Source organism: Pangasianodon hypophthalmus, chromosome 24 (genome assembly GCF_027358585.1).
Source record: "Pangasianodon hypophthalmus isolate fPanHyp1 chromosome 24, fPanHyp1.pri, whole genome shotgun sequence".
Classification (NCBI taxonomy): domain Eukaryota; kingdom Metazoa; phylum Chordata; class Actinopteri; order Siluriformes; family Pangasiidae; genus Pangasianodon; species Pangasianodon hypophthalmus.
This window is the reverse complement of record NC_069733.1, coordinates 12,018,611-12,032,649: the sequence shown is the minus strand read 5'-3', so window position 1 is coordinate 12,032,649 and position 14,039 is coordinate 12,018,611. Positions and strand designations below refer to the sequence as shown.

The following is a 14,039-nucleotide window of genomic DNA, read 5'->3' as shown; positions in this document are numbered from 1 at the left end:
GAGCTGGACAGGTTTTATAGGTGCAGTTTGTAAGGTTATAAACTGGTTCTGGGTTCATATCATTTTAAAGATTAGAAAAACTGTCATTCACACTTTTGCTATACAACAGATCTGACTAGTTTCTTCATTTCAGGCTTTTGTTTACATTTTTCTGGCCCTGAAATTAGCTCTGCTCCCAGCTGGAACAGGGCTGTTTAAACAATTTATAAAGCATAAGTAGTTTCAACAAAGATGTTGGGGTTGGTTGGGTTTGGGAGGAAGGCTTGTCAATGGTAATTTGCCTCATAGGCAGCAGAGGAATCTACAAATTATAAACTGGAATGGAATCAGCCTGGTGGAAACCCCTTTGACTCCTTTGGTCTTCCAGTGATTGCAATTCACACAGGTCCTTAGTCAGCAAAGCAGCTCTATTTCATTATACTCCCAATGTTATGCTTCACAGATGGGAGGAGATTTTAGTACTTTTTCTCCAAACATCATCCTTAAGGTAAGCTTGTAGACCCGTAGCTGTCGCCCTATAGTTCTTTGTCACTTGTCTTTTTTGTGTCCTTTGCAATGATCTTTGTAGACTACCCATTCTTAGGGAGAGTAGCAATGATGCTGTATTTCATCTAAGAACCACACTCTTCAAGAAAATACAGTCATCTACCAACCTAAATTCTAAAGATCTTCAATTTACTCTTAAATTCTGTGTGGAACGATACAACTAAAATGTTCCAAGCAGAACTGCATTATAAAGCTAGAAATGTTAACCATCCAAAGAGGTATTGTGCCTAACTATGGACGGAGCTTCAAAACTTTTCTTCTTAAATGTATTTATTTCTGAGTTTCTGGATCCCAGCCTCATTAGGAACTTATTATACATTAGGAAGAATTCTGAATGTCCTGTTCCTCACTAGCAATAGCTGGACACATGGCGAGTGGTGCTGCCATACCTTTGTGCTCACCCCCCCTTTCATTGTCCTTTGGACATACCAAGCTACTAACCATCAGGTCCATCCTTACACCTCATCATCACCCGCAACCCGGCCCCTGCCCCATCACTCCCCTCCTCAATCCTGACCTTCATCTGGTCTCAAATCTTGGACTGATTAACTCTAATATCTACAGTCAAGGTACTTCCTTGTAAGTTTTCCATTCCCATTCGAGTTTCTGAGCGATTAATTTCTCTGTACAGATATTTCTGTGAACCACCTCTAGGCTGTTTTCCTGTATGCAGGTTTCTAGCCTACTGGGACCCGTTTTTGAACCATGGATCTCCAGTATGTGCATCCTGTCACCTTAGGCGATTAGTTACAAGGTGGAACACAGATCATTGTTTCCCCTTATGGATTGAGTTGTGGGTTTCATACATCAACTGCAAACTTTTTTCTCAGGAGGCCAACTACAATTAATTACATTTCAACTTCATCTACAAACTGGAATAATAAAATGTAGCCCCAATACAGCAATAGATTTTTCCCAGCAGGTCTCAACACTATGTCAGTCCAGAGAGACCATACCTTTACCACAGTAGATTCAAAATCCTCAGAAATGGGCTTTGGCTAACTCAGTCAGCTTGGATTTTGCTTTGCTAAGTGAGACGTAACACTTCACCACCGCATTTTAAATAGCAATACTAGTAATTTTATCTTTTTTTCATAGTAGAGCTCCTATTGATCAATATAATATTTAAAAAGTCATTAATTTTACAAAAGCTTAATGTAGCTAATATAGCAATGAACACTTAACTACCAACCACCACAGCCTCTTTTGCATTGTGGTACCTATTTATTCAAAATGAGTAATTCCAGCATCCTTGTGAGAATCATATAGGAAATGAAAGCCTTGTCTTGGTGTACTTGCCTCTGCAGATGAGCTCTGAGTCGAGGTAATGCTGGGACAGACAGGAAGATAAACACATGCCGTAAGATACACGTGCATTCTGAGGCTGCAGCACTTCCTCTGGCTTTACACACCGTACACAGTCTGAGGACTCGGGACCTACACAAGCCCGGCAAGATGCATGGCAACCTGCAGAGAGAGAGAGAGAGAGAGAGACAGAGCAAGTAATAGAGGGAAAGATGAATGAGGAGAATAGAAGGGAAAAAAAGGATGAAGAAATATGGTAGGAGGAGGAAGAGAGAGTAATAGTGAGAAAGAAGGTAGAAGAAAAGGTGAAAAAAATGGATTGGCTGGCTGTGTAAATACAGCTTCTGTGACACACACAACTCTACATCATTGGCTCTTGATCTCCAGCTTATCTCTCAGCTGGGTCACTAATATCTTTTACTTTAAATTCAGTTCATACACAACCCTGTGGCGCAATAACTTGTGTTTATGTTTGCCGCCTGCACTCCGCTTTAATCTCTGCTGAAACTGCTCATAAACTATCCTCAGAGTCACAACACTTTAAAAAGAAAAGTCTTTATGACAAGTCTGTCCGGCCTTGACGCTGAAGCATTTAAACTTGCAAAAAAATAGCAAGCAAGTTTCATAATAACTTACAAAAATGGATATTCATAATGTGTGTACTGTATTTCTCCCTTGTAGGTCCACAAGAAAAATATTACTTCCATGCTATTTATCTAAGCTCATATCAATAATTTAAGTGTGAAATTATTATTATTTATTGAATATCATGTAGCCGAGGGTAGAAACTGAGCTCTTACTGTAACAGCGTCCATCTCTGTCGAACAGACCCTCTCCACACGACTCCACACACTCGCCGCGGTGCAGAAGGAGGGAGCCGGGGCATGAAGCGCACTGGGACGCTGAGGGACCGGAGCAGGACGCACACGAGCTGTGACACACTGAGTGAGATGACAAAACATAGCAATAGGCCAAGAGGTCATACGATGATTAAGTGAGTAAGAAATGCATATGGGTATACATACAGCGTACAATAATCAAAGTCAGTGTATCAGAGCAAATTACAGTGCTAAGCTACATTTTGATGGAAATGTACCATTCTTTAATTGAGAACTATGAGTCTGGAGAAACTTTTATAGAGTTCTAGCTCAAGGTGATCTGAAAAAAATGTAATAATGTAAAAAATGTAATAAGAATGAAACAAAAATATATCTATGGATAGTGCTTTGAGGAAAAAAATCTATACAGGTTGATTGGCTTAACAAGAATAACATATACAAACGCACTGATAAATTCAGGTGTGAGAAAAGATTTTAGTGTGAATGCCTTCTAAAATGTTTATAACCTGTTCATGGTTTATGTTACTCACACTGGCAGCGGCCATGTCTGTCTTTGTAATGCTGATCCGGACAGTCAGAAATACATTTCCCATGATGCAGTGCATAGCCACTGGGGCAGCTCAGGCAGCTGGGGTTATCAGGCTTACAGGTGGCGCAGGATGGGTCACATGCTACATCGTAAGACATGGACACATTAATGAACTCCAGTGAGCTGATTACATTTAATTTGTTTATTAATATCGAAATGGGATGGCAATGCAGAAATAACAGAGCTAACACTTCACATGTCACAGCTTTCAAAGATAGCATGTCTAAACAAGGTGAGCAAACTGTTCCGCGACGTGAGCAGACAAGCGTGACATCCTTCAACACAAAACAGCAACAACAGTTACAGAGCAAGCTGTATACAAATGTGCTAAACCTCCTTGAATTCGACAACATCCAACCTGACGTTTAGTCTTTAAGCTGACAGTCATGATTTTGTTGTCATGCTGCAGCCTGAAGCTTCTCCACAGACCCTCCTGCGTGTCTGTGCACCTACTATTGCCACAGATGATTGAAACTAAGCCCCCTGTGGAATTCTGAGCCACTAGCAACACTAAACATCTGCCTGGATGCTTAGAGACTGGCTGCATATTTTGCTCTTTTTTCAACAATCAGATCCTTTGAAAACAGGCTTTTTACGTTCATACTGAATTATTCAGTGTCAAAAACTTTATAAAATTTAACAATGTGATTTTAAAATGAACTGCGCTTGGATGGATAATTCTAAATATAGATAAGTGTTTGGATCAATATTAATAACACAAAAGTCACTTTTTTTATTTAAAATGGACTTTTAGCTAGCTAGGCAGGTAATAAAAGCTCAGTGGTTATGGTATATTTGGTTAATTTTAAATACATAACTGCTAATTTGACAAAGTAGAGCAACACACTGCTACAAAAATTCAACTCATGTTTGCCAGCGACAAATGCAAATTATCTGGGGTGTTGGAAGGACACCCCTAAATTTCATATTACATTCCTAGATCTGTTGATTTCTTGAGTCTGATTGGTCGGAAGGTGTTGATTAATTTTCAATAACAGCAGCTCAGGAAGTAGTGTCAGCTGTAAGGCAAATAGCAAGTTAATATTAATGCGTTCATTCTAATATGTTATCTTTTATACAGTAACGGCTTGCTCATAGGGAACAGTTTGGAGGATGGTCCACATAAACAGATTTAAAAAAAGTGTAATTGCTGATACGGTGAATTTTTCTGTGAGGAGATGTTTATTTCGCATTTTTGGAAGGAGTATCCAGTGTCAGAGGTATCGTCAAAGGTAAAAATGTGATTTTATGTTTTTAGATAAAGGAAAGTCTTCAGGAGGGAGGGTTTGGGGTTTCTTGGTAACATTACAAGCTGCATTTTTTTTTAATTAACTTTAGGAGAGACAAAAAGAGCAGCTAGTGAGGGAATGACTGTTTATAGCTGCTATAGCATAACTGATAATGTGAAGTAAATTGTTTTACTGACATTCCACAACATTAGACATTAGAGCTATAAACAAAGGAAAAGTACTTACCATAACAGTGGCCTTGACTGGCATAGAAGCCCGGCCCACACTCTGCCACACAAAAGCCGTCCCTCAGCAGATGGGACGGGTCAGTGCATGACAGACAGTTCTGAGGACCCGCCCCCTGGCATGAGGAACAGGAGCTATGGCAACCTGCAGAGGAAGGGGTCAAATATGCCATTCAGAATCTGAGCGGCATCTATTCAGGGATAAACTCTGCTTGATAAGCCTTGGTGAGAACTTTCAGCAGCGTGACCTAGACTACATGCCAGTGCGAATTAGAACAAAAGATGACCTTTCTGTGAAACTCAGGCTCTATAAAACACACACACACATGGCCCAATTACAGTACCTTCTTTTCACACGGTCCCCATTGAACCACACAGTGAGACGTCTAGCTGATCTAATAGAGAAAGCGCTGACTAGAAGCTAAATTAGCCCTGATTTTGCCTCGATAAGGGAGATGACCTACTGAGATCTAACCTTAAATTACCTCGCTCCTAGCAGCAACTATAATCAAAAGCTTAATTACGTTTTTTTCTGACTCTGACTTCTGTTTCTGCATATTGAATTAGTTTCTATAAAAAGCTGGCGCTTAAATGGATGAAAAAGGCAAACAGGATTCTCAAACATATAGCTGAACATTTCTTATAAAACATTATAAAAATTATAGCGAAAAAATTCATTAACGTAAAATGTTGACAAAACCAAAAGGCGGTAAATGTGTTAGAGGATTAGGAAAGAGGGTCATGTTGATGGTTCTTGGGGTTTGACCCTTTCTAGCAGTACGCTGGTGTTTCAGTCTGCCGGCAGAATGGAAATCGACTTATCGGACATTTTCATTCAGTATGAACAAATGAATTTTTTTATCACAGCAAGTCAGTTATAAGATTAGTCAGGACACTGTTGGGCTTCTGTGTGTAGAGTATTGTGACCCTGTGTTTAGCTTTTTCATACTTATGAAAAACTGCAAATTCTTAAAGCCCTGAGTGTTTAATTTCATATGAGCCATTAACTACTGTGGAGTGAGACGTCACAAATAAATTCAGCGCTGAACAAGGGTACCCCCAAACCAGGTGAAAATTTCATTTTTTGGTCTCTGGTGAAAAGAATTAAGGAGTAAAATAACTAAGAACAAAGACATACTCTATATTTGTGAAGGGCTCAGAGTTTCCCTTGTTTCTTAATTTACCAACTGTCACTTTATCTCCAGCCAACTCCATACTATAAATAGTGCGTGTGGGTCTATGACAGGACTTTTTGTTTTTAAATCACTATTACAAGCTATTACATGAAAATAATACGTATGTGGATGGATTGTTAACACATTGAAATAGTTTTTCAGCTTCTTTTTTTCTCCACGCTTCCTTCCTCCACTTAAAACTGCAAGCCCATATAAGATTTCTCATTTCTACAACAAATATGAGAATGTTGCGCCTGGGAATCAGGTTTCATTGTGGATTGTTTGTACAGTTCCTGGCATTAGAAAGAGCGAGCAATTTGTTTTATGTTTAAAGCCTTGTGTCACCAGCTATACTGCGAGCCCCAGAAAAAGAGAACCCAAAACTAGCGCACCATAAAATATAAAAGTGCTGACAGACTGAATAAATACGGTGTCACGGATGCAAGTCAGAGAGAGTTATTGGTTACTGGAGTTCTCATAATAAATATGTGTATTTATATTTATAATTATCTGACCCACCTAAGTGATCACTTATAAAACACAGACGCCAAATTTTGGGGTTCTGCAGTTCCGTAAAACGTGTTTACACTGGACACACCCTGTTAGCAGAGGCAGTCTAAAGATTTTTCTCAAATAATTGTAATTATTGATTAATGATACAAGCATAGTACTATTGTAATAACACACATATACATTAAGAAGGGTTATTTATCAACAGTAAACATTTAAGTAAATTCTATTTCTGTCTGCATTAAGATTGTAAAAGATTGCAAAAGTGAGACATGACACAAAAGTGTATTTAATCATTACTCTCTATTATACAAAAAAATTTAAATACATTTTTTAATTACATTTTTGCAATAAAATTTATTTCCATGTGCAGTGTATGTTTTTAAATTTGATTTAGATTTTTTTTTTTTTTGGTTATTGAAGTATGAAGTATTTGGTTAAAAGAAGTATAAAATGATCCTTTTAACAAGTCTGGTTTAAAAGTACAGCATTTTCCACAAAAAATACACTCGCTGCTACTGTTATTATCAAGTCATATGTTGTGTCCTATATGAAAATGTTTGTGATATGCCAAAAAACAGTGCTAATGATTTGTACAGTTAATGTATTTAAATTTGTTATACTGCTCCACACTGTTAGCATAAACCTGACTATGCTAAACCTGACTATCCGTTTTTGGCTTCCTAATCCTGTAAATCCTCCAGGATGTGCCTTTACGTAATACTCCACTTCAGTCAGATGAGGAATGGTTATTCACATAAAACCTAAAATATCACACTTTTTATTAATATTATTCTCCATCCCCAAATCCCATACACACTTCTACGTCTGCGGCTCAGAGTCATCCTGATGCTCTACTTCTGCTTGGAGCTTCTGCACTTGCGACTCACTTTCTGCCCTGAAGATTTGCGCTTCCCAAAAATAATTTATGCCCAAGACTCATCCTTGCTTCAGTGGATTTTGGTAAAGCTGCTTAGTGAAAATATTTATTGTTAGAAACAAAATTGAATTGAATTAAATTCTAGTATATATTTGTTATCCATCAGTTAATATTCAGCCATATTAAACGCACTAAAATGCTCCCCCAGGCCAGAGATTCCACCTGCATTCACTCTATGTATTTAGGACAAATCCATTTTCTGGTCTGAGTTCATTACAGAGTGGAATGGAACAGTGACACGAGCTGCTGTAATTGCTTTGGATGGTCCAGCGCTCCGTCACACATCAGTTAGCACGATCGCTATCGCACAGTCCCTTCCGAATTGAAATGGCTATGGACAGCTAGCTTGACAGGGCTGGGATGGCTTCTATTTGGGTCCCTTGATATTCATGTGAGTCAGAGAAAGATGCTGTAAGAGAGAACTCAAAAAATACTGAATCCAAGGAGCTGTAGATGGTTCCACTCTTCCACTTCTTCCTAATGTTATACCAAAATATTTGCTTAATGTTCGCATTGGTTTCCAATGTGGCAACTGGTTAATACACTTTAGGGTTTAAAATTAAAGAGCATGAAATAATGTCTTTGCAATTCAACTGATGTTTAATTTTTGCAAACTAAATTTCATTTAATCAGATTTAAAATAAAAATGTTAATTATGTCAGCCTAGTACATTCCAAATTAAGAGCATCAAATTCACTGAGTGAGTTAATGTCCAGTCAATTCTAAACAACAATTCTAGACCACCTTGATGCTTGTTCACTTCTGATGTATAAATTTTAATCAGAATTTCATGAACTGAATTTGACATGTGTTGTTGAAAACCTGACATCAAAATTCAAACTGTGGAATGCAAATGCAGTTCAACTGAAATCAACTTTTGAAATTTAATGTGCAATTTCAAGATCAAAGCCTCAAATTCTGATGTACAAAAGTCTTAGTGGCACAAATATCATTCCACACATAAAAACATAAGAGTAAGTCATGTTTTAAACAATGCTCATTTTCCTGTTAATGTTTAAGTGACGTGAAGTGCTTCCAAAAAAAATATTTAAAATATCATTGTAAAAAAAAAATATCGGATGGGTATCTATATCGACTGATACTCAAAGTTTCAGTATCAGTGTAATTTTCAGAGAAGAAAAAGTGGTATCGTGCCATCTTTTGTCTGAGTAGAGTTAGCTGAATATCTAAAAACTGAATTATTGAATCTGAATTTGTGAACATGTCAAGAATGCATGTGAAAATATGACTTTGAAAATATAAATCTCTGAACACTGAAATAAAACTAATTCATACTCTGAAATAAATCCCATCTGCATATCTGAGATTAATAGCTGTTTATAGCTATAAATTCAATGGTGTTTAAATTTCAGTATTAAGAATTCAATGGCTTTTACTTTCACAGGTACAGCTTTTTTCAAAGATTGTGCTGTACTTTGTGTTGTGTCATATGTGTGGTTTTTTTTAAAGCACAGAAGATGGAGAAGCACTCACTCAGGCACTGTGTGTGGTCCTGGTATAGTCCCGACTCGCAGGCGGCTACACACTGCCTACCGTTGAGCAGCAACGACCCACCACATGCTGCGCACTCAAAGCTGTTCTCACAGGTGACGCAGGATGGGTGGCAGGCTGACAGAGAGAGTGAGCAGCAGACAATAAATTAGGGCATAACACAATTGGAGACTACACAGGAGATTTAAAGTGTGTGTGTGGCAGAAAAAAAGAGAAAGAAAGAGTCACCAAAATATCCATGACAGATTGAGACGGTATTAAACCTGCTGTGACAACCTAATTAACATTTCATTTTTCTGTTTTTATTCTACACTGAAACTCAAACCACAGGAGGTACAGCAGTGAAACAGGACAGGACAGGAACTAAACTGAAGTGATGATGCCAAAAACACAAGGTCACTCTCGGGCGCATTAGAGGCCTGTCAAGTGATGTTCGATCCCACCTCTGACCTCAGAATGAAAGGGGATATTTTCAGAAGAGAAGGAACATGTTCTGACCTGTTAGTTTTGAGTCACGCTCACACACATGCTCCTTTTACCTCAGAAGGGAAAATTATACTGCTTATCAGCCTGACTATGTAGGCTCAGGGTGTGTTCAAGTGTGGGTGAAACGTGTGTGCATTTGTCTGACATATTTAAAACACGCCCATTTAAAACACACGACCCAGGCCTATCGAGAGAAGACATCAGAAAGCGGTTGCATTAACGCCTTTATCTTGCATGGATAGCTTTATGGCAGAGAAACAACTATTTGGCGCCAAAGCATTGATGGGATTTTAAATACTGTAGTAAGTACTAAGATGAGTGCCAGAGATAGGGACATGTGTGTGTGTGTGTGTGTGTGTGTATGTGTGTGTGTGAGATAGAGAGAGAGAGAGATAGAGAGAGAGAGAGAGAGAATGAGTGAGAGAGAGCTGAAACATGAAAGGCAAAGAGGGAGACAGAAAGAGAAGACAACAAAGACGAGGCAATAATTCTTCACTGCTCAAAATTCTTTCACTGACCAGCATCAGAGAGAGAAAAAATAGAAAAGAAGATGTGAAATGAAAATAAGAGACAAATGTATGAAACAATTCAGAAGGCTAGAAAGCAAGGAAAAGTTCTAGAAAAGAAAAACTCCGAAAGCGTACCTGCACAGACTCGGCCATTAGGGAAAAAACCGTGAGGACAAACGTGCACACAGCGTCCTTTCCAGAGAAAAGCTCCAGGGTCTTTACAGCTATTACACTGATCCGGCGTAGTGGAGCATGTCAAACAGTCTGGATGACACTGGACCGCTGTCCACACACACAAACACACACACACACACACACACACACAGCATATTAAAACACCTTCTCTAGTAGTAGCAAATCAAGGTGACCGGACTCAATATAATCGTGAAGATTATAACAGGTGCTGATAAACTTAAACTGGTATTTAAACCTGAAGACTAAAAATTTTCTGGTATTAAAGGTGCAGTCTGTACATTAGTGCATATGCTATAAAACTCACAGACTCACATTTTCATTAATGACTGCTAAAAATAGTGATATACCAGCTGGAATGTGCACATTAGAGATTACCAGTTGTTAATATCTGTTTAGTCTTATGTGCTGGATACCAAACAAAAACCAAACTTTCTACAAAATCTGGCAACCAATTACTGATTATGTGAAGAATATATCACTACATCAGATTAGCTGCTGAATATCTCAGTAAAAATTTGCTTCTTCTAACTCATCATCATACATCTTGTCTCATTTGTTTATCTTCCTTTTTCACTTTTTCGTACTCTACAATGTTCTACAAATAGAAATCATTCAAACTTGTATTACTGAAAATCATAATAAACATTAAAGAGTCAGTTTGTAATGTTCACAAGTGTTTTTACACCTTTAATAAGCATGCAAGTTTAAAGCTTGTCAATGGTATGCAACATACAGCATCTGGTTGCTTGTTTATTTCAAGCTTCTGTTCACATTTTTCTGGTCCAGAAACTAGCTCCACCTCTTTCCCTTAAATGGTGATACATGAAGGATACACAATTTTTTGTGGGGTCAGTTGGAGAAAGTGGAAGGCTCGCCAATGATTTCATTTCAGTTGCGATATAAATCTCAGGCGATAGAGGGCACTAATAATACAGACTGCTCCTTTAAACTGTTCATTTACATACACATATATACTGACATCATGTGTTGTTTAAAGAACTGATTACACAATGCATGCAGTTAGACCTCTAGCTGGAAAATCTGTCAATGATGAGGCACTGCTTACAGTTATGGGTATAATTAAAGGTGTAATCCAGTTAAAGGTGTAATCCAGCAACTGCTCAGATAACATTGATTATGTTAAGACATGACTTAAGTGTCATAAAGAGGAAAAAAAACACATGCATTTATGTACTAAGGGTTGTTATGGTTCTGTAGTAATAACCTGAAAGGATTTTTTTTTTCAGACCCCTAATCCCTACGTCCTCAGGAATATGCTTGGATGGTCATGTTCTATTACATGATTAATTTATTTAGCACATAAATTTGAACAGCTAAACTGGTTGCCCAAAATGGAACAAAGGTGAAATGCAGAGAAAGGGGTTAAAGAAATGATCATTCCTGATGTCTGAACTATTGTATATTTTAGTATGATGCTAAAAAAGCCTGAGCTGAAAAACTACAAATCACAAATATTTCATCTCTGCTATCAAATACCCTGCCAATTAATGAGCAGATAAATGTCCTACTGCAAACAAAGGTGCAAATTTCTTCTTGGCACTCATCATCACACATCTTGTCTCATTTGTTTATCTTCCTTTTTCACTTTTTCATATTCTATTATGTTCTACAAATAGAAATCATTCAAACTTGTATTACTGAAAATCATAATAAACATTAAAGAGTCAGTTTGTAATGTTCACAAGTGTTTTTACAGCCTTTAATAAGCATGCAAGTTTAAAGCTTGTCAATGGTATGCAACATACAGCATCTGATTGCTTGTTTATTTCAAGCTTCTGTTCACATTTTTCTGGCCCAGAAACTAGCTCCACCTCTTTCCCTTAAATGGTGATACATGAAGGATACACTTTCTTGAAGGAACTTTGATACATGAAGGAACTTTCTTGTAAATAGCGGGACTGAGTGTGTGTAGGAAGGAAAGCAAGAAGACACTGGGATGCTGAGTGTAATGATCCGGGCAGGTGGAATTGTAGTGGAGGGGAACTGAACATCTAGCAATGTGGGTGCATGTTCAATGGCAGCAGACGTTTACCAGCTGTTTGTAAAATAGTTATCAGAGCCTTAATAAGATGACTCAATGGTGTAGGACCAGAAGAAGTGCTGACTTGTACGATAATGCAGTGCTCGAACCCTAACCATTTTTTGATTCTTCAGGTCATATCTTAGAAAAGCCCTAATTTAAGAACTACACAGCAATTAAAAAAATAAGCACATACTGTATAGTGTTGATTTCCATAAACCTATTTAAAAACATTAGCGCATTTTCACTAAATGGCTTGAAGTGAAAAATCCCCATATTGTAGATCAACAACACACAAAAGTTTTATCTTCTGAGTTTCCCCACAAAATCCATGACCAAAGTAAAACGCAATAGAGGCTCACACCAGTGCACAGTCACAAGCACTGAATTCATTAACCAGAATCCCAGCATGCTAGCAGGTGCTATCTATCAGAGGCATGCTGTTCACTATCAAGTGTGATTAATTGGATGAATGCTGAATGCAAAGGGAGAAAAGGACTGTTTTCTCAACGAACTCTGTTGGGAACTAGAAATCCAATTATCTCCCCACAGTCAAGCACAAGATTCATTTGTTCTGTTGTTCTGGCTCTTGTTAGTTCTCACAGGTGCATTAACATGAAGTCATACTTCAGCAAGCATGGAGAGATCTGTAGAGTCAGATATCCGACTCTAAATAACACACAGTGTCTTGGTTAACACTTTATAATAAGAAGGCCTTAATCAATAATAAATTAGTAATTATATAATAGTCAAATAATTTTAGCAGTTTTGTAAGCATTAATAAATACTATACCATGGATTATTAAACCTTAATTTAGTGATGCACTAATTTGAGATTTGAGTCAAGTGAGCAAAACTGGCCATGCTCTCTGGGTGGGAGGGGTGGCATACTCTCTCTCCCCTGTCAATCACTGCAACACAAGCCAATAGGGGGTGTCTGTGAGCTCAAGTATGCGGAAGAGGGCAGATAGTGCTTTCCTCTGAGTGTGTTAAACTGCCCTGTGACGCAGCATGAGCAACAGCTCGAAAAGATGCATTGAGCTGGTATCATGTGTCTTGGAGGAACCATGTGTTAACCTTCACCCTCCCTGGTTGGTAGCTGTCATAGGGGAGAGCTGGCTGGTGGGTAAGAATTGACAGGTGACCAAACTGGGGTGGAAATGGGGAAATATCCAGTCCCAACCTCCCAAAAATACAGTACATGAATAAGTATATATTGTATATATAACTGCAATCCCAGTTTATCAAATTACAAGGACTGAATTTAGATCATTGGTATCCTGGGACTGTAAAAAGTTTCCTGAACTTCAGTTTTCTTTTATCTGCACTGCTGCAGCTTGCAGTCAGAAACCCAGAACTCTGTTGAGGTCTTTAAAATAATCTTTAATATTTTTTTTATACCACAGACATCTTCACACATACATACAAACACACATATCTCACCTGGGTGGCATTCAGGGCAGCACTGTCCCTGCTGAGGCATGGCAAGGGTGCCAACAGGACATGTGGGGCAGGAGCGCTGGTAACAAGTCACATGACCATCCCGACACTGGCACTCCCGACATGGACCATCACTCACACTCTCCAGATTCTGAAACACACACACACATTTAAATATGTGAATCCTTTTAGTGATACATTTTGTGACAACTAAACTAATCACATCCACATATGATGCCACCTTCATCTCCTGATATCACCAATGAAAGAAACTTCACAACTTTGACAAAATATCTCCAACACATTTGAATGTGTATGATGTATGATCATGCAAATTGTGTTTCACAGCTCTACTTACAGCAAGACGTCTGAAACTCTTCACAGTGCTTTTCTCACCCTGAAGAATACAATAATGGACAGGAGTTTGGGTTATTTGCAGTAATACACAGTATATATTTACAGTATAGCACATAATATC

At 38.2% G+C, this 14,039-nt stretch overlaps 1 protein-coding gene across 2 annotated transcripts in view; it reads right to left on the bottom strand.

Moving 5' to 3' along the window:
• fras1 (Fraser extracellular matrix complex subunit 1) overlaps positions 1-14,039 on the bottom strand; it is a 121,262-nt gene that overhangs the window by 62,582 nt on the left and 44,641 nt on the right. For both annotated transcript variants that reach the window (XM_026931243.3, XM_026931244.3), the window contains exons 11-18: positions 13,920-13,958; positions 13,565-13,712; positions 10,021-10,167; positions 8,873-9,007; positions 4,755-4,898; positions 3,221-3,361; positions 2,652-2,792; positions 1,846-2,013 (exon numbers count right to left, since the gene is read on the bottom strand). In XM_026931243.3, coding sequence (XP_026787044.3) covers positions 1,846-2,013; positions 2,652-2,792; positions 3,221-3,361; positions 4,755-4,898; positions 8,873-9,007; positions 10,021-10,167; positions 13,565-13,712; positions 13,920-13,958 — 1,063 coding nt within the window. The remainder of the gene's footprint in view (positions 1-1,845; positions 2,014-2,651; positions 2,793-3,220; positions 3,362-4,754; positions 4,899-8,872; positions 9,008-10,020; positions 10,168-13,564; positions 13,713-13,919; positions 13,959-14,039) is intronic.